Below are 26,184 nucleotides of genomic sequence, written 5' to 3'. Positions count from 1 at the left end.
TAACAATTAATAAAATATATCTTATCATCAAAAATATACTTTTTGTAATAAATTATATTAAACAAATCTATAGTAGACATGAAAGTTAAATATTATGTCTGTTTTGATCATTACTTAGAAATATATTTAATAATAATTTTGAGTGTTTAAATTATATTTAAAATGTTTTCTATAAAAAATTAAATAAATAGACAACATTTTTATCTTCAATTCTTTATTTTAGTTAGAATTTATTGTAATCGGTTTTTGATAATTTAAATTCTTCCGCTTTAAGTTTTTCTCTCAGTGCATGATCGCCAACCGCATTGGATGAAGCTCACCAATACAAAGAGAGCCTCAACTTTAGCCTGTGTGGGAGCTCTTGAGCTGAAACTGAACGAAAGCTACCTTACCTGTTTCGAAATCAAGTTTGTTGCTTCTGTGTCGCTTCGGTGATCCGCACAGAAAGGTGCACGCGCGCATTCTACACGGTTGGCTACACAGAGCGTATTGTTGAGCGAGCTGAACGGATTTTCAATAAGCCAGTAAGGCACAAAAAATAAACGACGACTCAAAGCCGTCGGAACTACAAAAACTGTTATCGTCATCGTCATCGGTATCGGGAAAACGGAAACGGAATTAGACTCAAAGTCGTTACGATCGATTCGTGTTGTTCTTTAATTTAATTGCAAAACATAAGTGCTAAAGTTGATCGAGCAAGGGGCAATCATATTATGTGAGACACATACTTATATGCGTCATTAGATTTGCAAATGATTCTGCAAGGCTCGTCACTGAGAAGCCCCCCATAAATCTTGTCGGGCTACAGATATAATCAAAGTGCTTGTGCGATCCCATGAATATGCAATGTTCGAAATGATTTAAAATAAATATATTTATTGTGCATAACAAATACGATTCGAGAGAGTTGGTGGAGATTCAAAGTAATTGAAATATTAATTGTTGAATACGACGAGTTCGATAACAAAAAAAGATACAAGTGTCAAACATTGTGCAAAAAAATAAATACAACACAATATCATAATAACAAATTACAAAATTATTATTTATGCAAATACATTTCCAAATACTCTACACTTGCCTGTACCTGCTGTAGCCAATGGATATCGCAAATTAAATCTTTTGAATAAAGGTAAGACCTCAAGGCCTCACGGCCCCAGTCCCAGCCCCAGTTAAAGCTCGCACCCGCACCCGTAAGCATGCGTACACACGCACATGAGACCCCAAAAGCCAAAAAGAAAAAAAAACGCGATTTACCAATTTCATTATTAACTTTGATAGAAATCAAATAACAAAATACTTAAAAAGCCAACCAACAGAGCAAATGTAGCCACAATAAAATCAACACACTCTCACATATCTAAACACACTGACACACACACACACATACAGTGATAGATAAATGTATCTACAGCGTTCTTCATTTCATTCAATGACTTTTTGGTGGTCCCTATTCAAACAACTCCAAACAAATCAAGCACCAACTCGATGACACTCCAAACGTCAACTCGAACAAATTTTTTTTTTACTCTGATAAGTTCACTTGACAATGAGTTGCAACTAAGCCAGGCCAACCAGTCAAAGCCAAAGTCAGAGTCAGAGACACACACACAAAGACTGACTGACAGACTGACTGACAAATAGTGAGACACACACACACACACATCCAAAGCCGGGACCCAACAACAGAAGATGGCTGTAGCCGGTAGTGAATATTCAAGTACAAAATTGAAATTCATTTACAAAACTAATTTCAATTGTTGCATTTTCAAGAATTTATTTATACGAGTACGAGCATGTGTATAAGTATGAGTATGAGTACGAGTTTTGGGTATGAGTCTCAGTATAAATATGTGTATGAGTACTATATTGAGATTTTTCTTGGCGCCACCTAAAGTGCCATCCACATTTCCCAAATGCATAAAAGCATGAAAAGTGATAGTTGTCTGCAGTAGGAAAAAGTTTCCACATTTCACCAAAGAAAGGGAAATAGAAAACATTCAACTGATAAAAATATTTAAGTTTTTAGTGTGATCTGACTTTAAAGTACTACATTAAGTATTAAAAATAACTTTAGTATTGCAAAAATTAGGAAATGCTTTTATTTTATTAGAGTCATCAATCTATATTTATGTAGCTCTTACCAGTAGGTCTATTTTATAGCTGCCATAAATAACATTTTATTGTATATAGACGCATTTATAAAGTGACAAATTTTCCATTAGGCTTAGTAGACAAATAGTTATTTAAATTTAAATGCGTCATCAAATGAATATTATTTGTTATTTATGCCCAGTTTTGTCTAGGCTCTTAGCATAACAAGTCTTGAGTACCAAATTGATTTTAAAATAGGCCCAAAAAACCACTTTTTAATTCTATTTAACTTGACTCATTTGCCAGAAGAACAAAAAAATATATATATAAATTCAACTAATGCAAATTATTAAACAAGGAGCTGGAAAGAATTTTTAGTGGTATTTGTGTTGTATATAGTAGATCTTGTAACGCTTTATTATTAGTAACCTCGGCGTCAACTTCTCCAACACCATGTCGAATCACATGCCATAAATCATTTTCCTTATGCAATCCAGCCAAGAGCTGCGAAACTGCCAACTCATCAAAGCGCAGCACATGATATGAGAGTTAGGAGAGTGCTCAGATACTCACACACACACACACACACTAGCATATATAGGAGTATGGGTATATCTTCAATCGGCCCAATGCCACTGAGCGATTTCAACGGCTCAATTGTTGACCGAGCAACAACAATGCAAATCAATTCTTTAGATGGCTCGCCCTCAAAATATGTTTTTTGTTGGGCCACAGTTCAAACAATGCCAAACCAAAAAAAAACTGAACTGAACCAATTTCCGAGTATCTATGTATAGATAAATCCTAGGCATGTGTGTGTGTGTGTGTAGTTGTCTGGTGCGTGCTGGTTCCACTAATCAACAATTGTTGTTTCATTTCATTAGCAGAGCAAAAAAGTCTGCAGACTTTCATTACGGATCACGTATCGTTTTGATATTATGATTGAATTATTTATTATTATTGGCTTAAGAATTTAGCCAAACAAAACCGAAACGACTTTATTAACTAAAATGAAAATACAAATTGGCCATGTCATTCTATAATTTTAGTACCATCTGCACAAATATTTGCAAACGTGCCAGCCACGAAATGTATGCCGATAAACGTGGCCTAGAGAAGCCCGGCTCAACTCAGCTGTCGGCGGCAACGGCGGCCGCAGCAGCCGCGGCGGCAGCGGCAGCGGTGGCAGTCACGCATTTGGCCACGCCCACGCATGTGCATGCCCTACAGCAGCAACAGCAACAGCAGCAGCAACACCATCATGTGTTGCAGTTACAACACCAGCAGCAACAGCAGCAACAACAACAACATCATCAACAGTTGCAACACCAACAGCATCACATGCAACAACATATGCACACGCATCATAACTTTCAACAGCAACATGAACCAGCCACATTGTCACAGCAGCAGCAACACTTGCAGCAACAACAACAGCAGCAGCAGCAGCACCAACAGCAACAGGCTGCCCAGCAGCAACAACAGGCGAGTCAACAGCAGCAACAGCAACAGCAGCAGCAGCAACAGGCTGCCGGCATGTTTACAAGGTAAGAGTTAGCGCCAATTTTAGCCCAGAGAACCTAAGATCCAACCAGATCGAAAACAGATCCAATTTGGAGTTTATCGTGCAACATCTCGTTAGCTTTCAGCAGCCAACAAATCAGCGGCAGCAACGCATCAAAAATGTGCAACATGCAACATGCAAACTTTTAATTTCAATTTGTTTCGCACGCTTCGATATTTGTCAATACAATTTGAAATGCGAGTGTGTGCTTGAGTGTGTGTTTGTCTCAGAGTGTTCTAGAAACTTCAAAAAAGGTTGCTTTTCTTCTCGCACTGCTTTCAATTTCTTTAGACTGACTTGAATCTTATTTTATTTTCTGATTTTTTTTTTTTGTTTTTCTGTGTGCTGTGTGTGTTTTGTATTTTTATTTTTGTGGCCAGTGCTGCCGGTTTTAATGGCCTCTTGTATTGGCAACTTGTAGTTCACATTTATCTGGCACTCGTAATCTTCTCTCAGCCGCTAACAGTCGCGGGCTCTCCACATGGCACCGTATATACCGTGCGTACCCAGCTAAAACTGCAACAGTAACAGCGCCAACGCCAAGCAGCCAATTCTCGCAAAAGCAAAAAACACAAGCAGCAGCAGCAGCAGCAACAACAACAAGCCGAGGGAAACTTCGCCTCCTTCGCGGCTGCTGTGCCATTTTATTTAGCTCCAATTAATTAGTGCTTCAAATGTTTTGCCATAAGTTAAACCCGCACAGTGCGATTGACATTACCACGTTGGCAATCGGACCAAGAAGACCAAGAAGACGTTGTCGACGAAGACGACGACTACGACAACAACAAGGCTTTGGGATGTGGTTGAGGATAACCCCGAGAAGTCGATGGCGCATCCACTTCTGGATCGTTTGCTTCTGAAATGTGTAAAACTCACGTGTGATGCTGTTGATGGCTTCCCCCAACTTCACTTCCCTCTGCTCTTTTCTTATGTGAATTTCACAAGGAGCCTTGACTGTTCTCGTCTGCTTATGTGGGTGTTGTATGTGGGTGTTGTCTCTATGTTGACTGTGTGTATTTTCGATAGACGACCAAATTGTTAAACGGAAGCCTTTGTGAATATCACACAAAATTAGAGCAGTTTGTCGGCAGCAGGCTAAAACGATTTCACTTATCACACAGATCAGTTAAAAATAAATTCTATAAATAAAGGCAAACATTATAGTAGAATGAATTTATTTTATGAGCGTAGTGCAAATTATAATGCCAAAGTTTTGCTACGGTTGTCTGCTTGCATCATTATTTGTAGCTAAAGCATATTCGATTTTAATTAGCAAAAGCAATTAATTAAATTTATTTATTTCACTTATTATTTGCATTGTAGTTATTGTTCTCCCTGTTGTTGATTCGAATGTTTAACAAATCACCACAAAGAGTCGCACAAAATTGCCACATTCTCAAAGCAGAATATCTCACTTACAATCTTCTAAATGATTCACACTAACAACTATATATATATCATATATATATATATCTGATAGTTCCAAGATAGTTGCTGTAAAAATGCATGTCATTCATTCAGCGTTAAGATTAGCTTTCATTCAGGGCATCCACTTAGCAAGTGGAATATTTGAAATTCCCATATCGAAATCCATCAATAATTCGAGAAAAGATTTTCACCATTGTGTGTGGACAAAATGTGGCGCGCGACTTCATCGCACGAGGCAGCCACACATACTAAGAAGATTCATAATGTGTAAATATGTGAGAAAAAAAAATAGAGATGAAGATGATCCCATGGATTTCTATAAATACCTGTAAAGCTGTAGTAGATATACGATACGATGGATGGTGAGTGCGCAAACAACAAATGCCAATAGTCATTTGCCGTGAAACCGAAACAAACAACCGTTAAACAACGAAAACTATATCAATATGCTCTAAATAATAAATAACACTAATTAAAACCAAGAAATTTTTAACACATGCCACATCAACATCAGCTGCAACAACACAACAAACAAACAGCCACAGAGTCAGCGAACTACTTCCAAAAGGAAGCCAAAGCCAAGGAAAAACAAATCTCCCTCCACCCTAGACTCCCTCTCTCTCTTTGGCCAAATAGTGCTGCTTCCTGAGTGAAACTAACCAAATCCAAAGCCAAAAGCCGTTGCGTATTTGTGGGGCCAAGAGGTGGCCCAGCGTCCAAGCATCTCATCGTCCGGCCATTGAGTGTTAATTTTGTCAATTAGCATGCGCAGATACATTTGTATCTGTATCTGTAACGTTGCAAGCAGCATTTTATGCTGCTAATTTCATTAACACATTTCGGAATCGGTATCGGCGCAAGTTATTTACCTCACAGCAGCAAAATAGTAGCTACAATATTGTAGGTTCATTGGTGCACCAGTTGCACCAGTTACTATCTGAAATATTGTATTTTGTATCTGGCGGCCAGCTACATGTCTAATTCTTTGCACCAATATTTGATGACGCGCGTTCAAGCTAATTGATGTGCCTCCAGTTTTCCTCAAAAAGAAGAGAAAAAAAAACACAGTATAAAAGATTCAGAGCAAATATGTAAGTGCGCCATGTGCTGCTCCCACCGCAGGGGAGGAGTTCATATTGGGAGGGAAAAGAGAGAGGGAAGGAAAAAAAGAAAGAGACTTGCCCCAAGGCGCGTCAAATTATTTAGCTGCGGCATCCTTGTGCTAATTGCCTGACGTCGCTGCCGCTGCCGGTAAAGTGCAGCAGCCGCAAACAAAACCATCAATCCAGAGAGTTTCAAAGTCTCAGCGCGGTTCCAGCGTCGTCTGGGATTGAGCTCTGGCTAAGTTGGGTAATTTCTGGCCAAGCCACCGCCGGGCAAAATATATGTATATACAGGCCACAGCACAGAGAGACAGAACTCAAGTCATGGGAAAATTTCCGTACACACACAATTTGGGGTTTGGCTTACGCCTCAGTCTCAATCTCAGTCTCAGCTTCAGTCTCAGTCTCAGTCGCAATCTCTCAGTTTGAGTGCAGCGCGCAGCTCGGAAGCAATCGCCTTCGACTTCGACTTGTGGGCTACGGCACAAAAAAGTCAGTTTCGCACGCAAATTAAGATAATCGAAAGCAAATGCAGCAACGGTAGCAGCTCCATGGTTAACGCTCTGCAAACGGGTTTACTACCCGGTAGCAACAAATCAGAAAAATATGAAAAATTATGCGGCAACATCGACATCGACATCGGCGTCGGCGGTGGTGGTGGCGGTGGTGATGGTAACAACAACGGCGACGTTGTCGGTTGCTGATGATGACGTCGAAGTGTGCTTTTGGCAGTCCATCATTAAATTGTGGCTAAGATTCCAATCGGACATACAACACACCGTCAGAGCACACAATGAGAGCATCAACCACAGCAACAGCAACAACAACCACGAATTGATTTCTTTCTTTTGGCTCATTTTTTTTGCTGCTGTTGTCCTGTGGTGCTGCAAACAGTAGCTGCCACATTAAATAACAAACGCTGCAGTTCTTTTAAGCACACCAAATTATATGGCAGGTTCCACAAGTTGAATCACACTTAATGGATTGTGGCAAGCAACATTAAAAGACAGCTAATAAAATAAGTTAAATTTAAAAGAAAATAAAATCAAATTTATATACATTTATAAAAAAAACATTTGCGTAATTGCGAAATAGTTTTTGTGCATTAAATTTAGGAATGTCAAGCAAACATTTCATTTCAATGAATTACAAAATCTACTCAGCTTTATAGTTATCGTTAATTAATGACTGATGTGAACTTCATTTGCAACCTCTTTGCGGTGTTTAAATGGCGTATTGTTAACAGACAGGTTGCCTATTCGAAGTGAGCATCATAAAAGCATAAAACTCATAAAAGCCCGAAAACAGAAGCCCAAAGAGTTACCACCTTTTGCACATATCGTAGTAGTAAAAAAAATACCTCAAGCTTCTGCTCTTTCGGCCTGGCCATATAATTTGGCTAAAGGCCGAGGCCGCATTGGCTTTGGCTTTGGCAACAACAACTTAGCAGCACCCCATGGTTATTAGATGGCCAACATAACCGTGGCAAGGATCGTTTTTATTATGCTTTTTTGTTGGACTCACTTTTTTGTTGTGTATGCTAAACGTCGCCGATGTTAATCTGTGTAGCTGAAGCAGCTCAACTGGCAACTGGCAACTGGCACAGCAAGGTATCGATTACTGCCACCGGCTTACGCAGAGACGCGTTGTGTTTTGTTTTGTGCTGTGTTGTGTTGTGCTGTGCTGCGTTTCGTTTTTGGGGGCAAACCACACAAAATCACACAAAGGATTGGTGCTGCACACCGACAAGTGTTTCCCAGGAATTCCAAGAAATTTTGGGGCCGTACCAGAAAAAGCATTGTGCGGCGCCTGGCAATTAATTGTGCGCCAACTTGGCGGTGGTCGTCGCTCGTCTTTCTTTCTGTCTCTGTCTCTGTCTGAGTCGGGCGTGGGTTCAATGCAGAGTATAGGGTTACCAGACCAGCCGACCAAACAGCCAGTTAGTCAGTCAGTCAGTCAGTCTAGCATTCTGTCAGTTAACTTTGAATGCTGAACGCAGCGTTCATTATGCGCCGTTTTGCACTATTTTCCTCAGAGAGAAAATCATTAGAGCTGCCCGCAGCGTTGAGCTGGACCAAACTATATCGTGGGAATATGGCAAATAAACTCGCCCAAATTACACACACACACACAAACACATACAACAAGGGAAGCAGTGGGAGAAAGAGATGGAGAGGTTTGAGTGTGGCTAGACAATTCGAAAGAGAAGAAAAAAAAAGCATAGCTGCCAAGTCGCTCCAGGAAAAGTGCAATAAAAATTTGCGCAAATTTCGTGTTTCTGTTGGCCCGCAATTGCTATTGACGGACTTATGGGCTTTGGTTGTGTCTGTGTCTGTGTTTTAGCAGACTGACGCCCCATGCATATTAAAGTCTTGCCTTCGATTGATACGTGTGCGCTGCAGCAGATGAGTTACAGATACAGATACAGATACATCTCGAGCTATAGAAACAGATAAAGAGCAAGGGCAACGGGAACAGCTGAAGATGAATGCCTTGAGGCGCCTGTGATTTATTTGCTGCCGAGAATTTTACGATGGCGCTGAGGGACGCCATAAAGAGTGGCATTCAAAATGCATTTTAGTTAATAGTTTTGCATTGTGTTTAGGCTTTATGCGCTAATTAGTGGGCCCATTGGGGTCCCCCAAAAACATATTAAAAGTTCATTCGCTCATTCAGCCCAATTTGATTGGGCTTAGTTGCCATCGGCTCTGGCTGGCTGGCTGTCGGGTTGGCTGGCTGGAATGAAAGAGGACAACAACAAGATTTGCGCCTAATTTCTGTGGAGCACGTAAAGAGTTTTGTTGGATATCTGTGAAGTAGTGAAGCGTAAAACAAACTGCAGGCCAAGTAGGCTTGATTAAGATCTCTGAGATTAAACATGTGCCAGTGAGTGCGCCCAACGAGGGAGGCTCCCAAGCTGCCACCGCCACCGCAACTGCAACTGCAACTTCGTTGCGAAAAACTGCTTACAGCTTGCTCCTCCTACGCCGCCTCCAAAATGTTGCCACAGGTTGGCTTTTGCTGACGCCTCGCTAAGAATCGTGTTTATGCTTTTAATTAGCAACAACAACTTGTACATTAAGTAGTTGCTGCAGCAGCAGCAGCAGCAACAGCAGCAGCAGCAGCAGCTTCGCATCTACAACAGCAACATCAGCTGCCGAGTTGGTGCTACTTGCTGCCTGCAGATTTCAAGGTACCGATAGATATATTAAGAAATGACATGACATGTCTCGCTCACTCCACCTCATCCTTTTGGCCAAAGATAAATTTTGATGTAGATTACAAGCCACAGATGCGCGGGAGTTTCGCTGCACAAATACCATCTACTCGTAAAGTGCTTATATAAATCTCTTTCAGCCTCTTGTTATGGCCATTAACACGTTTTTTTCGGGGGCCTTTAGGCAGGATGCGCCTTATATTATCATATTATCGCTTGACCAGACATCTTGGTTTATGATAAATATTTAAAAAAACTTATTAATTATGCCACAAATAGGCAATGCAGCCAGCTGGCAGCTTGAGAGCAACAACTGCTTGGCATCTTATTCAGCTAATTGGCAGATGCTCAAGTTACCTTGGCATGCGAAGCGAGTGTGGGAGGATGCCCACATCCGTTGACTGCTAAAGATATAGCCAAGCTGATATTGATTTTAAGCACAAAATACTTATAATAAAATACAATTCATGCTCATGCATATTTATGCACAGACTGATCATTTAAAATCACAAAAAAGATTTTTAAACAAAGCGTCATTTAGATATTGCACGAAATACAATATGGTTCTTAATAATTGCCAATTTATATTTAAATATTTGCTTTATTATTAAGAAATCTAATTTATTTCCGACACATTACTTCCCTTATAATTAAGAAATCTAATTTATTTGAAATACCTTTTATAAATTACTTAATAACATTAGCACAATTTTCAATATTTTAATTGATTAAAACAATTCCAAGAATGTCAATAATTTATAAATAAAATATGGTATTTTTTATATACTACGTAGAGGCAATTTACAAAATTGTCAGATGTCTGAAGGCGATAAATCATTTGGTGTAAGCCGAGCTTCGGCAAGTGCCCGGGCATATGCAAATAGCCCGAGGCACAAAGCTTAGACAAAAAATCAGTCACTCAGTGAGCCAGTGAGCCGGTCTGGCGGACAGGCAGCCAATCAACAAGTGTGGACCCTTCACCAAGCTCATAACAATCATGACCACGCCCACTCCGATGCCCAGTCCCAGTGGCAATGCCATTTAAAAGGCAATCGATTCATATGTTTTGCGACCAACTATCGCAGCATTTAAATCAATATTCATTTTAATTGTACAAATCACCTTGACTTAATTGTGATTGTGTTTGTGTGTGCTAGTGTGTGTGTGTGTGTGTGTGTGATTTCCCCCCCTCTGGGGTGGACCACTCAATTCGGCTTAGATCTGTGTTCTATTATGGGCAGTTTGGAAAATGCCGCAGCCTGACCGTAAAGCCGAGCGGATGCAGGCCAAGAAAAGCAAAAAGCATATAAAAAACAGACGGTCTGTGGCCGTGGCGCTCGTTTGCATTGCATGCGGCAAACATTTTGTTGCATGCAACGAGCGGTGAACATACACACACTGTGATGTCTGATAGATACATGTGTGTGATTGTTTTAAATGTTAACATGGCCATTTAGAGGCAATAACAGCGGCAAAATGGCAGTCCAACAAGACTCGGAATCGGAGTTGGAGTCGGAGTCGAGAAAGCCAGAAAGGCGCGGGCACTTGCTGTTATTACAACAATATTACCAATATTTATCAAGCCGCTTGCAAAATCCCCTCCATTCGAGCCAACAATGGCAGCAACGTCAGCATAAATATAAAACTACAAATAAAACAACAACAGCAGCAACAACGACAACCACAACGCTCATACGCCGCGTGCGCCGCCGCCGCCGACGCTGCATAAAAAGACAAATTTATGATTTATGAATTCAACCTTGTAAATAATATGCTCAGAAAAGTACACACGGACAGATCGCTAAACGCTTGTACCGCTCGCTGCGTCTTGCCTCGCCCCGATCCCCTCCTCCCCTCCTGCTGTCCCACCACTCATTGAACGCCGCCTGGCCAAACAAGCGAGCAACCCAGCAAACAAAACCAAACAAACCAGACAACAACCTACCAACCAACCAAGCTGACCAACCTACTTGCACAATTTTCCGCACAAGGCATGTGGCAAGTGTGCCCCACATCGACCAGCATTGCGCCAACAACAACAACAACAACAACACAAGCAACTCAGCATCTCAACAACTGCAAAAGCAACAATAACAACAACAACAAGAACAACGAGCTGCTTGTTGTATGATTTTTAAATGCGCGATGAGTTATTTATGCATCTCGCATGCGCTTTTGGTATGTGCGAGCATCTTAACCCACCGATGGCTTTACTTTATTCGTTCTGTGCCCAATTAACTCTCGAATAATTTAAATAAAAATATTCAATTAATCAATTAATATATTTCCGTTACTAATTTTAAATTACATTTATTTTAAAAAGTGCAAATACAACTTCATGTATCATATATTTTTATGAAAACTGAATTTTTGAGCTACAAATTTTAATTCTCAAATTATATTTATGTTTGCTTATACTTTCTTTTTGTTAAAAGACTTGAACATTTCATAAATTAGAAATATATATTTATAGCATCTCTATTATCTAATGCTAAATAATTGTACATATTTCTCAAAAAAATAGCTTGTACATAATTTAAAGGTTAATAATGTTTTCAATGAAGTCCTATATTTATAGTGCCCATTATTATTAGAAATCTATGAAATTTTTGTTTGCAAAGAACATGAATGAATACTAACTATATTGAATTCATTAAACATTATCATAAAACATATGAACACTTAAATATTAATTAATCGCTTTTATCTCTTCAATTTGGTGCTATCATCATAAATATTACAAGTACAAAGTAATATAATTGAATACACAATACTGTGCACACATAGTTGAGTGTCCAAAGTGTGGCACGCTAGCCAACAGTGGGTTAAGCGCACCGACAAGTAACGAGTTGGAGGCTGTGAAAACATATGCGCCTGTGGGCCAGTGTCGGCACTGTCCATTATTAAGCTGTAGCTGTGAACGTGCTCATATATATTCTAATTGTTTTTGCAACTATCTTTTGATATTTTTCTTAACTGATTTTCTTTTCTTTTTTTGTGTGTGTGTGTCTGCTTGCAGATTCGATGCGAACAAATCGACAAAGGGTGCCTCGAAGATGCGACGCGATCTTATAAATGCAGAGATAGCGAATCTGCGGGATTTGCTGCCGTTGCCACAATCGACACGCCAGCGACTGTCGCAGCTGCAGCTGATGGCCCTGGTCTGTGTCTATGTGCGCAAAGCCAACTACTTTCATGAAGGTGAGTTGAGGGGGTTGTGGTGGTTGTTGCATATATGCATGTTGATAATTGGCTGCACGTTGATTGAATATGCATGAGTCATGGCGTTTTGGTATGGACCACACGCCGCCAAAAAAGAAAAATAAAAAAATAAAAACGAGATTCGCGAAATAAACCGCTAGTCGCATGGTTTTGAGTGCTCCAAGTATTCGTTTATAGTATTCAGAGTGGAGCTGCCTAGTCCTAGTTGCAGTCGAGTAGCGAGCATCACATCATTCATATGTCTATGTCTCCAGTCTCTGAAATTGTTTTCGGCCAAGTAATTGCCTAAGCGTCTAGGCACGCACCCAGGCTGCAAATTGCTGCCGCAGCCAGTTCCGATCTCTCCCCCGCCGCCGCCTGACTTCGTCTGGTTTGCGTTTCATCCTCCTTTAATGCGCATGCGCACACAGGTCAATGCGCAGGCGCAACTGAACGAGATCAACTCCGACTCCAACTTGGCTTCATTCCACATTTTTTTTCTCCTCTTCGGTTTTTTTTTGTGGATAATTACGAAAATTGTTTTTCAAATTAGCGTTGTGCGGTACATAAGACCCATAGATAACACACACATACAGAAAGAGAGGGAGTAAGAGTGAGAGAGAGAGCGAAATACATATATAAGTACTCGCCTATGAGGCCTGAGCTCTTAACTTGGCTAGCATCTTTTTGCCAGGCCATGTGAACTCGAGCTCAGCTCTACAGCTTCAGCTTCAGCTACAGCTGCGATCCCCCTTAGTCGAGGCAATTTCACAATTGCAATGGTAACAACAGCAACAGCAACAACAACAACAGCATCGTCTGCCTGGCATTGCTATAAATATTGCGATAAATCAAAATGTGCGATTTATGTGTTCTACAAATTGCAAAAAATTAAACTTAAGTACTGTTTTTTTCTCCTTCCATCTGCCTATTTTTTTGCCCCTCTCTTTTTCTTCTTTTTTTTTGGAGCACTAAGTGTGAGAAATTGTCGGCGTTTGTTAGCTTGGCGTTTGGGTGTGTGTAAGTGTGCGAAATCTTGTGTATGTGTGTGTGTGTGTGTGCTTTGTTATTGTTCATTGTCATTGCACCGTTTAAAAGCATTTATAATCACAAATTGTGTTAATATTGGCACGCTATCGAGTCTGGAGCCTCTGAACACACGCGGCTGGGTTATCTTCAAGTTCACGGCGTTATATATACGTATAAATTTCGCTTTATTGTGGGTGTGGGGCACAATGGGTCTCAATGGTGGGTGTGGTTGTGATTATGACTGAAGCTGTGGCTACGGCGGTGGCTGCGACTGCGACTGAGGCGGCGGCGCGTTGAGTTATGCGATTAATGAAATATTTATAAAACCAAATTGAGTTTTCATAAACAATTATTAATGCATTAGATTAGCCGTCGGCTTGAATTGCATCCGACCATTTGTTATTATCCACATTATCATATTGGCCAATGGAAAGATGTTGTCTAGGCTTGTTAGATGTCTTTATAAATCTTTAAGGATTTATTTAGTTGGCGTAGCAAATACTTGGAACTCATTAGGCTGCGAATTTGAGAAGCTGACATCCTTTTTTTTCGATTTAAGATATATTGACATAGTTAGATAATAATATAGCTAGTATGAAAATGAAGAAGATGAATGAAGATACACAAAACACAGCAAATTTTCTCTTTAAGGATAACGACTTTCATTACGAACATCAAACTTGGAGAAATATATAATTCGATTGTAATAGCAATACATTTATTGATTCATGTATGTATATATTCAAATTGAGAACAATATGGATCTTCGGAAGCCAGAATAAGATGTTCAGTACTATAAAATTTATGTGTTTACTCACAAATCGGACGATCACCACAAGGTGCTAAAAGTAAAACAAAATGGTTAATAGTAATATATTTAGATTATTTAAATACTAAATACTTACCTCCACTAGCCTAGAAGAAAAGACTGTCAATTAAAAACAATGGAATTAGAAAAAATTCATTTTGTGAAGATTTATATTCAACTGAAGCAATTGAAAATTTGCGAGTTTTCATTGTCATGAAAGCTGGAAATGTCAAAACAAACTCATCATAATATGTATATCCAAAAAAAAGTTTAAAATTAAAAAGGAATATTTCTTATCATATGAAGGCAGATTCCAAATCAGTCTTCAAACAACCAAATAATAAAATAAATAAGTTTTTTATTTAAAATTGTGAAAATTTGTATAATTAAAGTACGGATTCTTTTGTAGCTCACTCTTAAGTTATCCATAATCATACCGTCTTCTTTTAGTTAAAGGGAATATCAAATATTAAGGGGTTAAGTTTTTCCGCCAGTAGTGCAAAAATTTTAATGATTTTCCATGTTGATTTCCCCGACAGTCTGAGCTTGGCAACCACGCCCATTTATTTCGACTGCCTGTCTGTCTGTCTATTCAATCGATACGAATTGTTTGCGCAAACAGATTTCTTGGTATTATTGTAATATTAAAACACTGCAAAATCTGAGTGCATTCATGGCCTTTCCGTTCAAGTTCAATGAAATTACCAGTTGCGGTTGCTGCTGAGGGGATTGTTGCTGTTACTGTGGCTGGTGGTGGCTGCTGTTACAGTGACTGTTTCTCAGTTGCCTTTTTTGCCAGGTGCGGGAGTATCTCGTAGTGTTTTAAAAATAATTGATCTTGATGCAGGCTGCTGGCTGCGGCGCAGCTGCAAGTTGCTAACTGCAATTGCACTCAGTGATCGCTGTTGATTTTCTACTTGTTGTTGTTTTTTTGTTGTTTTGCATTGTTGTTGCCGTTTCTACTGTGGCAGCTTTGCTAAAGCTAGTGTTGCTGCCGCTGCCGCTGCCGTCTCAATGACAATGACACATTTTCTTTTTGTGATTCACTTGTTTTTGTATGGCAAGATCATCGCTTATTGTATGTAGAATATAATCAATGAATTTGCAATCAATTGCAATCTAACAATTGCCGTCAGAGACTTAGTGTATTATTAACAGATACTTTTTTTAATTAGCTTCGCTTAATTTTATGCACACAAAATCGCAACACAAACAGCCATGGGAAAAACTCAATACACTAAAATCGATTTTCCTCCTAACTTAATGCGGATGCTTAAAGCCCGGTTGTTTTCTGGGCGCGGCTGTGAATTGATGGAAAAGGTCGATAGTTCAAGTGAAATTAATTTAATCACATTTCCTATGAATATTTCCCTCTTTCAGTTTTCAAACGTCAGAATGCGCTGCATCAACATCATCAGACAGCAACACCAAATATTGGCTTCTCGAAGGTAAGCAGAGATTAGAGTTTAATAATAAAATAAAATACAATTTATACAAAATTCGAAAGCAAAATCAATATCGAAGACACTAATTAAACTGTCTTGAGTTCTAAGAGTCTAAGGAAAGACAATTTAATCGCTAAATCAATGCGTTGCCAACCCAATTACCAATTTATTGTGGTCGCAGCAGCTGGGAAAAATAACTCAATTTAAGTGAGGCGCGTTGACAAGTCAACTAGTGAGCTGAAAGTTCCAGGGAAAACAACTCTATTAATGCCACAACTGAGGCATATCATAAGCCAGAAATCATTTAGCTACCGCCACTTGCTGCGCCAAAAAAAACAAAAAAGAAAACAATAAATGCAGCTTTTAAGCGAACACAAACAACAGCAACAACTACAGCCAAACTGTAAAGAGCAGACAGTATTCAGTAGTCAGTAGTCAGTCAAGCTCAGGCTGCCTGCCACTGACTGTGGCAAACTCAGCGATGGTCGGCAGATTGATCTACATACCTGTGCGCACTCGTGACTGAATTAAATACAAATATATGTACACTATACATGTACATACATATGTATAAATATATATGAAAATCTGTATGTATTAGCCAAAGCACCATCGGCAATTTTCAGTTGTCAACCCAGACTCTTTGGACTAACAATTTATTAGTGCACAGACGCGAAAATGAATTTGCATTTCCAACACAGCCACAGTTGGAAGTCTGCTTAATAGAGGGTGTTTCTTTAACAAATGCTTTAATTTGCTTTCCTGATCGCATTTCCATAGATTGAAGCACTTGCTTTTGATTTATAAAGGCTGAGCTGCCTTATTGATATATTAATCCTCAAAGGTTTCGTTGACATCATAACAATTACAAAACAGTAAAAATAGTGTAATTCATATTCCTTCAAGATTTTATTATAGTTCTCTTGAGATCAAATTGCCACTTTCTTTTTTCTAAAAGGATTGGAAAATGTACAAAATGGCAGAAATTAATTTATCATATTTTACATAAAGTGAAACGCTTTGCAAAATTTTTAGGAAGTTAAGAAAGCAATATTTGTATTCCAAAACGTATTATAGTTTCTCATGAATTAGCTAAATAAGTTTAGTATAGAGTTGAGAAAAATTCACCCAAAGTCTTGAGAAGAGTCTCCCAATGCTTGCTCTATAAATTGTTTATATCTGCAAGAGATTTTGAATGATTGATTTCAAATTTGGCAAAAATCTTCTGTAAATGTTGATATTTAATAAGCACGTATAATACGAAAATTTTAAATATATTTATACACATTTCATAAAGAAAGCAATTCAATTCAATAAATAGATTAAATAATGTAGCCACAAAAATAACTCAAAATAACTTTTTTTATTTGTTGTCTTAGGCACTTTCGGGCTTTCTAATGATGCTCACGCAGAATGGAAAACTGCTCTATATATCGGATAATGCTGCCGAGTACCTGGGACATTCCATGGTAAGTTGAAATGGATTTTACTTTTCCAATTCAGTTGGGTTTTTTGTGGCTTGTTTGCGATTTGCGCGAATAATTAGAAAAGCAAAGTCGACGAAAGTTTTAGGCTAAAATTGTTACAGTCATTGATACAAATCTCTGACAAGCGACAACAGGCAACAACAGCAGCAGCAGCAAACAACATCGACATCAACTTAGCAGCAGCAACTAAGCAGCAACAACAACAACAACTACAAACGACAGCAGGACAGCAGATATTTGTTGCAGTTTTTTGTTTTTTTGTGTTGTGTATAGCTGCTGCTCCCGTTGACAAGTCAGTAACAAACTGACTGCCACAAGAGACTCGATTCATTGAGCTTACATAAATCTGCAGCTTGTACTACACAAAAGTTCCTTAAAACTGTTGCAAACAGCTTAACTTTGCTGCTGCTGTTGCTGCTGCTGAGATGTTGTTTCAGTTGCTGCTGCAGTTGCAGCTTGTGCTTACATTTTGCCGCTGTTTCAAGTTTGGTTTATCGCACGTTTACGCTGCTTAAATAGCAAGGTTATACGTCGTGGCCTTTCACTTTGCATTTGAAGTACTAAAGCTAAATAAATATGCCTGCGCTGCATATAAATGCACTCGCATGCAGCACATGTGACATATCTCCGTTCTACATAACGAATACGAGTGCGAATACGAATGCAACTGCGAATGTGAGTGCCAGTTGCCAGAGTTGCCGAGACGGAGCGAGTGCAGTTAGTTATTCATCTAAAAAAAAAAAGAAACAAACAGACATTGACAAAGGTACTGTTACTCGCATATGCTGAGAGATTGTTTGTAAGCCAGCCTCTTGATGTGCCTCGCCGGTTACAATGTACTTCTAAATATCCAACTCTCGCAGGCCGCCAAGCAAGCATCAAGCGATCGACCGGCAAAGGGGGCGTATGAGTTATCTGACTGCAACTGTAGCGCAAAACTGTCAAAAACCTGTGAGAAATCGAAGCATTTTGCCAATAAATCATATTCTAGGTTGTCCTAGTTGTATTGAATAGTATTACAAAATGCCTGTTATGAGCCACGTAGAGCTCTAATCACGATATAAAAGTCGAAATCGTTTTTCAACTACTTTTTCAAACAATCAATGCATGAATTTTTCATTTTTCAAAATAATCATTCTTCATATGTCTCATATACTCCTTACTCAACAAGGTTAAGAATTGCAAGTGTGATTGTTCCATTATTCCTTTGAGGTTTTAAAACGAATAATTCAAGAAATATATACTTTGAAAAGTAGAAAACATTTATTAAATCATATATAAAAATACAACCAATACTTAAATTACATATTTTATTATGTATTTTTATTCTCCAGCCACAAAATAAAGTTACAGATGGTTTCCGGCAACTTGTTGCCAACCCTAACATCAGTTGTCTAAACTTTCATAGCGAAGTCGCTTGGGGTACGATATTGTGTGCCAGACATTTAAGACCTGTCAGAGGCGAGTGCATTATTACAAGAGCTGTTAGGACCCCCACAACAACAACACCAACAACAACTCGGCTTAAGACACTTGACAGCCTTTGGCCTATGGGCTAGACCTTATCAGGGGACACCCACAACACAATAGCAGCAGTCAACGGCAAATGGTCAAGCTGCTGCTGCTTCATAAATTTATCGTATGCCATGTGTTGGCATAATTACGGCACAATAACTGTGGGCACACACATGAGCAGGCCCAAAAGTGGATTGCCCAACCTTTTAATTTGTGGCAGGCAGGCAGGCAGGCCAAAAGCTCACAGTTAGTTAACGGCCAAAACGGCAGTAAAACCGCCAAAGTTGCAGCCGACAACAACAACAAGTAAAGTTAATTAACAAACTGCCAAAAATGTCAATAGAGCTTGTTGTTGCAATTGCTGCTATAGTTGTTCTTATTACTGTTGTTGTTGTTGTTGTTGCTGTGGCTGCTGCTGCTGTTGTTTGGGCATCATAATTCCAATTGGATTTTTGCATATTGCCATAACAAGTTGCCACTGTCATGTGTCATGTAGCGACAGCAGCCATAAATAAATTACAAATGCAACAACATGGCATTGTAAATTGGCCGATCGCCTGGCATCAACTATCTCTCTCGCTCGCTCTCTCTCTCTTTGTCAGTGTTGTCCATAATTGTCAACAATAATAAAAAAAATACAGAGAGAAAAAAAAACACACACATGACATTCGACAGCGAACCTGATGACCGTGCGAAACTATCGCCTGACATCTCATTAACAAATTAAATTTGACATCCTGTAAGATTTCTATTTAAATAACAGCACTCAAAAGTCCTCAACACACAGTGTAATAAATTATAATTTAATGGTATTCATTTGTCATTTCATAATTTGCAATAAATCATAAATCTATTAAAAAAATTTGCATAAGCTAGATTATTTCTTAAATTGTTATTATAATATTATTCAGAATAGCCAACATTGTTCCCATCTGGACCACTTAGAATGTTTGCCATCACTGAGGTGCAATAATCAATTAATTTGCTGACTTATTTACATAAAATGTTCACTAGCAACTACCACATATTAATGCTCTTTCGAATTATCTTTCACAGGAGGATTTACTCATACATGGGGATTCCGTTTACGATATCATTGACAAACAGGATCACGCAACCATACAAGCCGAGCTAAATCGGAACGTGCCACCGCAACCAGGTGGCAGCAACAGCAGCAGCAGCGGTGTTGGTGTCGGCGTTGGCGTTGGCGATTCGACAGCCAGCAATGGTAACAGCAGCGGCGCCTCAAGTCTGGAGGGGGGAGCATCGCATGTTCCTCTGTCGCATGAATGTTAGCCGCAATGCGCGACGGCAAATGCGTTTCGGTGATCAGAAGGTGAGTGTGTTTCTTGTCTATCTTTCAGTGTTTCTATGTGCGAGTGTGTGTGTGTGATCATGTGTATGAGTAAGCGCGTGTAGTCTCTGACAGAAATTGATGAATGAATCACCTGGGAGCGTGTTGCGTGTAACACTTTGGCAACCAAGCGAGTAAGCGAGCCTGCAACACACAGTCGCATTCACAGTCACAGTCGCAAGTCAGTGTCTAAACCGCCACGCAATGAATTATGCATGAGCCGCATGCGCATGCGTCTCGTCTGCCAACCGGCTGGCCTGACTGTCTGACTGGCTGCCTGGTCATACATCTCTTAGCCAGCCAGCCTAGCCGCAGCAGCAGACAAGCAGCCAGTCAGTGAGACGCTTTGCTATAAGCTGACAAACGATGACAGTTGATGTGGAACGGGTGGGTGCCCAAGCATTCGCTGTTGACTGCTCTGATTGGCCGCCTCCTCTGATCGTCATCATCATCGTGTCAGCATTCGCATCATAATGATGTTTTTGTTTTTGTGAGGCGAGTGAGGAAAAAAACACTAAGAGCTGTAGTTGCCCATCAGCAATATAAATGAATGCGAGCACAATATGAAGTTGTCAGTCAGTCAACCAGTCAACAAAAGTACAACGAGTACTCTGGGTACTCATACTCATACTCGTATTCGTATACGTATTCGTACTTGCCAACAACCGCGGGCAGGTTCAACCAGTCAAGACCAAATCTGTCAACGCTTTGAGCCACAAAGAAGAGAGAGAGACGCGTTGAAAAATCATGTGGATGCTACCCGTCTTTGCCAGCCGAGTGCTTTGCTGCTGTCACAGTCTTGTGGGCGGTCGCTGGTCTTTTATACTCCGGCACTCATACTTGTTGTATTCGTACTCGTATGCAAGCATATCTTATTTTTGTTCAGTCTCCTTTTTTTGCGCGCACTCTGAAGTGCGCAGATGTGCGACGAGAGTTATGGAGATAAAGCGAGGCGTTGACAGTTGCTGCAAACGTTTTTAATTAAGTTGCAAGTTGGCACTTTAATGAGGTGCAGGAAGTGTTGCCACTTGGTTTACTTTTATTTTCCCAGCCTTATGACACCACATGTACCCACACACACACATTCTTTAGTCTCAGAGTTTGCTAGATCGAGATGAAGATAAGGTCAAGTAGAGCAAGTATAACACTAGCTTTAAGTAGCAAAACTATGCAAAGCTTATCTAAAATTACAGTGAAAACATGCAAGCTAACCATTTAAAAGGTTATCTGTCTACTTTTAAAATGTTCTGGGAACTTTTTGTTTTGTATAGTCTTACTCATAGCATATTATGATAACATTTATTTATGCGGGCTTAAATCGATATTTAAATGCTAAACATTTACCTGCAGCTTTATAAAATCTACAAAATATGTTTTTTTCCGGGGGACAACTTGGTCCCAAGTAAAGTGACTGCGATAACCCATAGAGCAAGAGCTGTAGCAAAAACTAAAATGCGGCACATTCACCCGGCACTCGTTAATATGCAATAAAAATGGACCAATAAATAATTATGAATGAGGTCAGCATAGTTCAGAGCTAGTACCCAGAGCACAGAGCATAGACAAGCGGCCAGAAAAAAAAATACAAAACCCCCAACAATGAGAAAAGGAGACAGAGACGGAGATGGAGATGGCGACAGCGCTGTGGCAGTGGCGCCTGCTCCCCAGTCTAAGGTCGTCTCATTTACCAACTAAAACCAAAAAAAAAAAGAAATCGAAAAAAAGTGTCAGACCAACAGCGGCAGTGTCTGCGTCATCGATGGGTTGGGATCGGGTTCGGAATCGGAATCGCAGTCGCAGTTGGAGTTGTAGTCTGAGACTTGGGCTGCATTTGCATTTAAGCAGATGAACGGGCCATAAGCTACGAAATGCAATTGCAATGGAAAACTAAATGCAGGCACGTTTTAATTGGGAGACAATGGCTGAGACTCAGACTGTGACTTCTCCATTGAGACTGCCTGGTGTGTGTGTCTGTATGTGATTGTTGTTGTGAAGCAGACTGGGACTCCATTCTGCGTATGCTGGCACACAGAGTAAACAATTCAGTTATTGCCTTTTTTAAATTATGGAATCAGAGTAAAATGTCTATGAGCCAAAGGCATGCCAGCCCAAAAATGGCCACAAACCAGCGGCGACAACGTGCGCGACAATTTTCGTGGGAGCCGCCACAGTCATCGTCATCGCCTTTTACATAGTTCTTACGTCTCGTTTCGTTTCGCCTTTGCAGGTCGTTCTGGTACAGGGTCACTATTTGTCATTCCTGCCGCTTTGCAGCCGTAACGAGCCTGTCTTTCTAGCCACCTGCACACCCATCGCCATGCCCGAGACACGCGAGTGTGTGGTTCAGGGCGCCACCAATGTGTTTACCACCATCCATTCCATGGACATGAAGATCGCACACATTGACAAAAAGTGAGTAGTTAACTTCAAATATAAATTGGAGCATACAACACTAAAAACTGATACCACTCCATTCCAAACCCAAGCAAATCTTTTCTTAAACACGCAATAATTAACCACAAAATCTTCTAATTGTTGTTAATTTTGTTTTTTCTAATTTGCAACCGGTTTTTTCATGCTTTTAATATATATATTTTAAAATATATGTACCTATCTATTACTTTTTATCATTTAACCTTTTCTCACATCTATTAAAATACTATATAACAAAATTATCTATAGCATCATCAGTTGCAAGTTCAAGCTAATAAATAAATTAATTAATTTACTATAATTCATTCATTATCCTTTTTTGCAGTGGCGAGTTTCATTTGGGCTATGATAAGACAGCGCTTCAAGGCACCTCCTGGTACAATCTGATACACAGCGAGAATCTACGCGAAGCACAAAGCAAACACAGACTAAGTAAGTGAATCAATTCCTTAGTAGCTATGTAAATGATTTAGTTCAGACGGTCCAAAAAGGAAACTCAATATTTTATATTTTCCATCATAATTTCTTATAATTGAAAACTGTAAATTTCATATTTACGATCACAATTTCTTATAATTAATATCAACTGCTAAGTCAATAAAGGATCAACATTTTGAATTTAATTAAATAGTTACAATTACATTAAAAAAATAAGGAAAATATACAAAACTTCAATTTAATTTTAAAATATGTCAGAAATGAAAATATCCTTTGAAAAATAAAAATCTAAGTGAAAAATAATAAATAAATAATAATCATGTAAGGTTTGAAAGAACTATAGAAAAGCCTATGTTGGTTTTTGTCAATACCAATTCTTTTTATAAATACAAATTATTTATTTGATAAATGCAAATGTACAAATTTGAATTAACAAGTAGTATCAATTAAAAATTTGCACCAAAAATAAGAGGAACAAGAAATCAAGATTATTTTGTTTAACAAACAATTTTTAGAAAAATCAAAATATAATCAAATATTTTGTTCTATTATTTATTTATTTCTATATACTATGAATTATAGTAACTGCCTCGCTTCGCCGAAAATTTGTCTTCATTTCAGCAACTCATTTAAATCTCCCAATTTGTTTGCAGTTACGCAATCGGAACAGGATCGCAGCTGTATACTGCTCGTACGCATGCAGCGCTCTAGTGGGGATTACACCTGGGTGCATGTGGTGCTCCAGGTCCGAGACAGTCCCGATTCCACGCAACAGCCGGTCATCGTTTGCACCAATCAAGTGCTGAAGTAAGTAAACCCTTTCGCTGGCAATTACTTAATTCCCTAGCTAACTGAAAACGAAACTTCTTAGCGAACGTGAGGCGTCCATAATGTTGGCCAACTCTTGGCTCTATCATTACTACACCGTCCAGTCGAAAATACAGTTTGGCATGCCACTCGACAGCGCGATGCGTGTGCCGCCGGGCAGCAGCTCCAGCGGCTACTACAGTTCACATCAGCAGCCACTGGGAGGCGGTGGGGCAGCAGGCGTTGGCCTGGGCATGAGCAGTGGTGCGGCTGGGTTATCTGGCGTATTTGGGAGCCATCATGCGCATCATCATCATCATCATCATCATACAACGGCAGCGGCGTCCTATCATCACCATCATCCGCATATGGGCGCCGCCTATGGCGGAGTCTATCATGCTGAGAGCGCTCTGGAGCTCAAGGAGGATCAGCAGCTGTATGGCTTTCAAGCGTCAACGGTTGGTGGCGGTCTGGAGCCCGTAGACTATAGTCAAGTGAATGGTGGTAGTGGCAGCGGTGGCAGCGGCACGGCTGGCAGTCAAAAGTCCACGCAATCAGCAACGCCGCCGCCACCCAAGAAGCGAGCACGCAACAAACTCGAGCCACTTTATTTACACGCCGAGCGTTCGCCAGCGGCAGCCATAACCCCCGAGCCCGACTGCTATGCCCTGCATCCAAGTAGCGCCTATGCCACCGCTGCAACGGGTGCGGCGACGGGCAGCAGCAACGGCGGAGGCGGTGATGCCAGCGCCTCGGTTATTTATGCCACAATTGTGCCGACACGTCCGCGTTTGCTCAACAAAACGTTGCCGCCGGATCCGGCGGACTTCATTGAACAATGGAATCCCAGTCCGCCATGGTCGGAGTCAGCGCAAAAGGCATCGCTGGACAGTTTTGGTTCATCGCATGAGCTGAGTCCCTGCATCACCACAACACCGCCCACGCCGACGAGTGCAACGCCACAGCATGGCGGAGGCTTGAGTGCCTCACAGCCAATTGGACCTGCGTTCAGTTTTGAGTGGATGTCGGATCCGTTGGTGCCGGTGGCCTATCAGCAGTGGCCGCCAGCGACGGGTGATCATCATCAGCATCTCTCACAGCATCTGGCAGCTGCCCAGCAGCAGCAACAGCAACACCAGCAACAACAACAGCAGCAACAACAGCAGCTGCAACAACATCATCAACATTCGCAGCATCCACAGCATGGGCAACAGCATCCACAACAGCATACGCAGCATGCACAGCTAACGCTGCATGGTGTTCACGTGGCGCGTGTGGAGCTTGCCACCGAATCGATGGTGGCCACAGGCCGTGCTGATGCCACGGAACCAGTCGATGATAGAGGTTAGTACATTTTTGATTGGCACGTTTCAATTCGCGACCAGCTGCTAATTAATTAAGATTCGAAAACAAAACAGCTTGATAGCTCAACAAAAAGAAGCTATCGAAATACATCTAAAACAAACTGTAGAAAAATGTTTGATTAAATAAACATACAATAAAAAAAAGCACTGGTCTCGAGGCAGCAATTGGCGCTTCCGCCAAGATTTGTATGTGACACGCTTATGCTCGCACTCTCAAAAAATTCATTCTTCTCTTTTCTTCTCACAGATCCAAAAAATTAGTGACCTGCGCATTATGCAAAGCTCGGAAATTCCCAGCGCGGCTCGGCGTGCAACGGGCAGGTGATAATCACACTTAAATTAATTGCCACTTGTCATCTTAGCGTTTAAATTATTTTTATCTAACTCAAAACAAAACAGAGAAGAGAAAAACTCACTATACACACCCGGGGCAATAACAACAATAACAATAGCAAATAGTAAATAGTAATAGAATAGTTATCATTATAAGCACAAAGCTCGACAGTTATCTACTAACCAACTAATTTGTTTAAGTAATGTTCATATAACACCAATTTTTTCAGTGCAATTTTGTTTAAAGCTTAAACATTAAAATATAATAACAATCTATACAATATATAAACTTAAACTCGTCGGAAATTAGTTTTACGATAAGCAGCAACTGGAAAAGCAGAAGAGCTCTATTAGTTGTAAAAAAAAAACAAAATTTTTAAGTGTCGAGGCGTCTTTTTTTTATGAGTATTTTTCACATTTGTTTATACATATATAGTATGTAAAATTTTATATAGTACCATATACAGCTAGACGAATTAGGTTAATTATTTTATTTATGAACAGTTATTTATAAACACAAATATTTATTACCCTTATTGCATCTTACTTTTGCTCATACAATAA

General features: G+C 39.9%; 1 protein-coding gene across 1 annotated transcript; it reads left to right on the top strand.

Moving 5' to 3' along the window:
• The first annotated feature begins 421 nt into the window (after positions 1–421).
• Positions 422–25,854, top strand: LOC133837862 (uncharacterized). Its single transcript, XM_062268765.1, is given in 12 exon segments — positions 422–1,132; positions 3,144–3,641; positions 12,426–12,607; positions 15,825–15,892; positions 17,269–17,358; positions 19,948–20,148; positions 20,150–20,227; positions 22,473–22,657; positions 23,004–23,110; positions 23,770–23,923; positions 23,988–25,267; positions 25,535–25,854. Coding segments are annotated over 11 exon segments (2,817 nt in total). The 5' UTR covers positions 422–1,132; positions 3,144–3,183; the 3' UTR covers positions 25,549–25,854.
• Positions 25,855–26,184: the final 330 nt, after the last annotated feature.

Source organism: Drosophila sulfurigaster, chromosome 2R (genome assembly GCF_023558435.1).
Source record: "Drosophila sulfurigaster albostrigata strain 15112-1811.04 chromosome 2R, ASM2355843v2, whole genome shotgun sequence".
Taxonomy (NCBI): domain Eukaryota; kingdom Metazoa; phylum Arthropoda; class Insecta; order Diptera; family Drosophilidae; genus Drosophila; species Drosophila sulfurigaster.
This window is presented reverse-complemented; position numbering and strand designations above follow the sequence as displayed.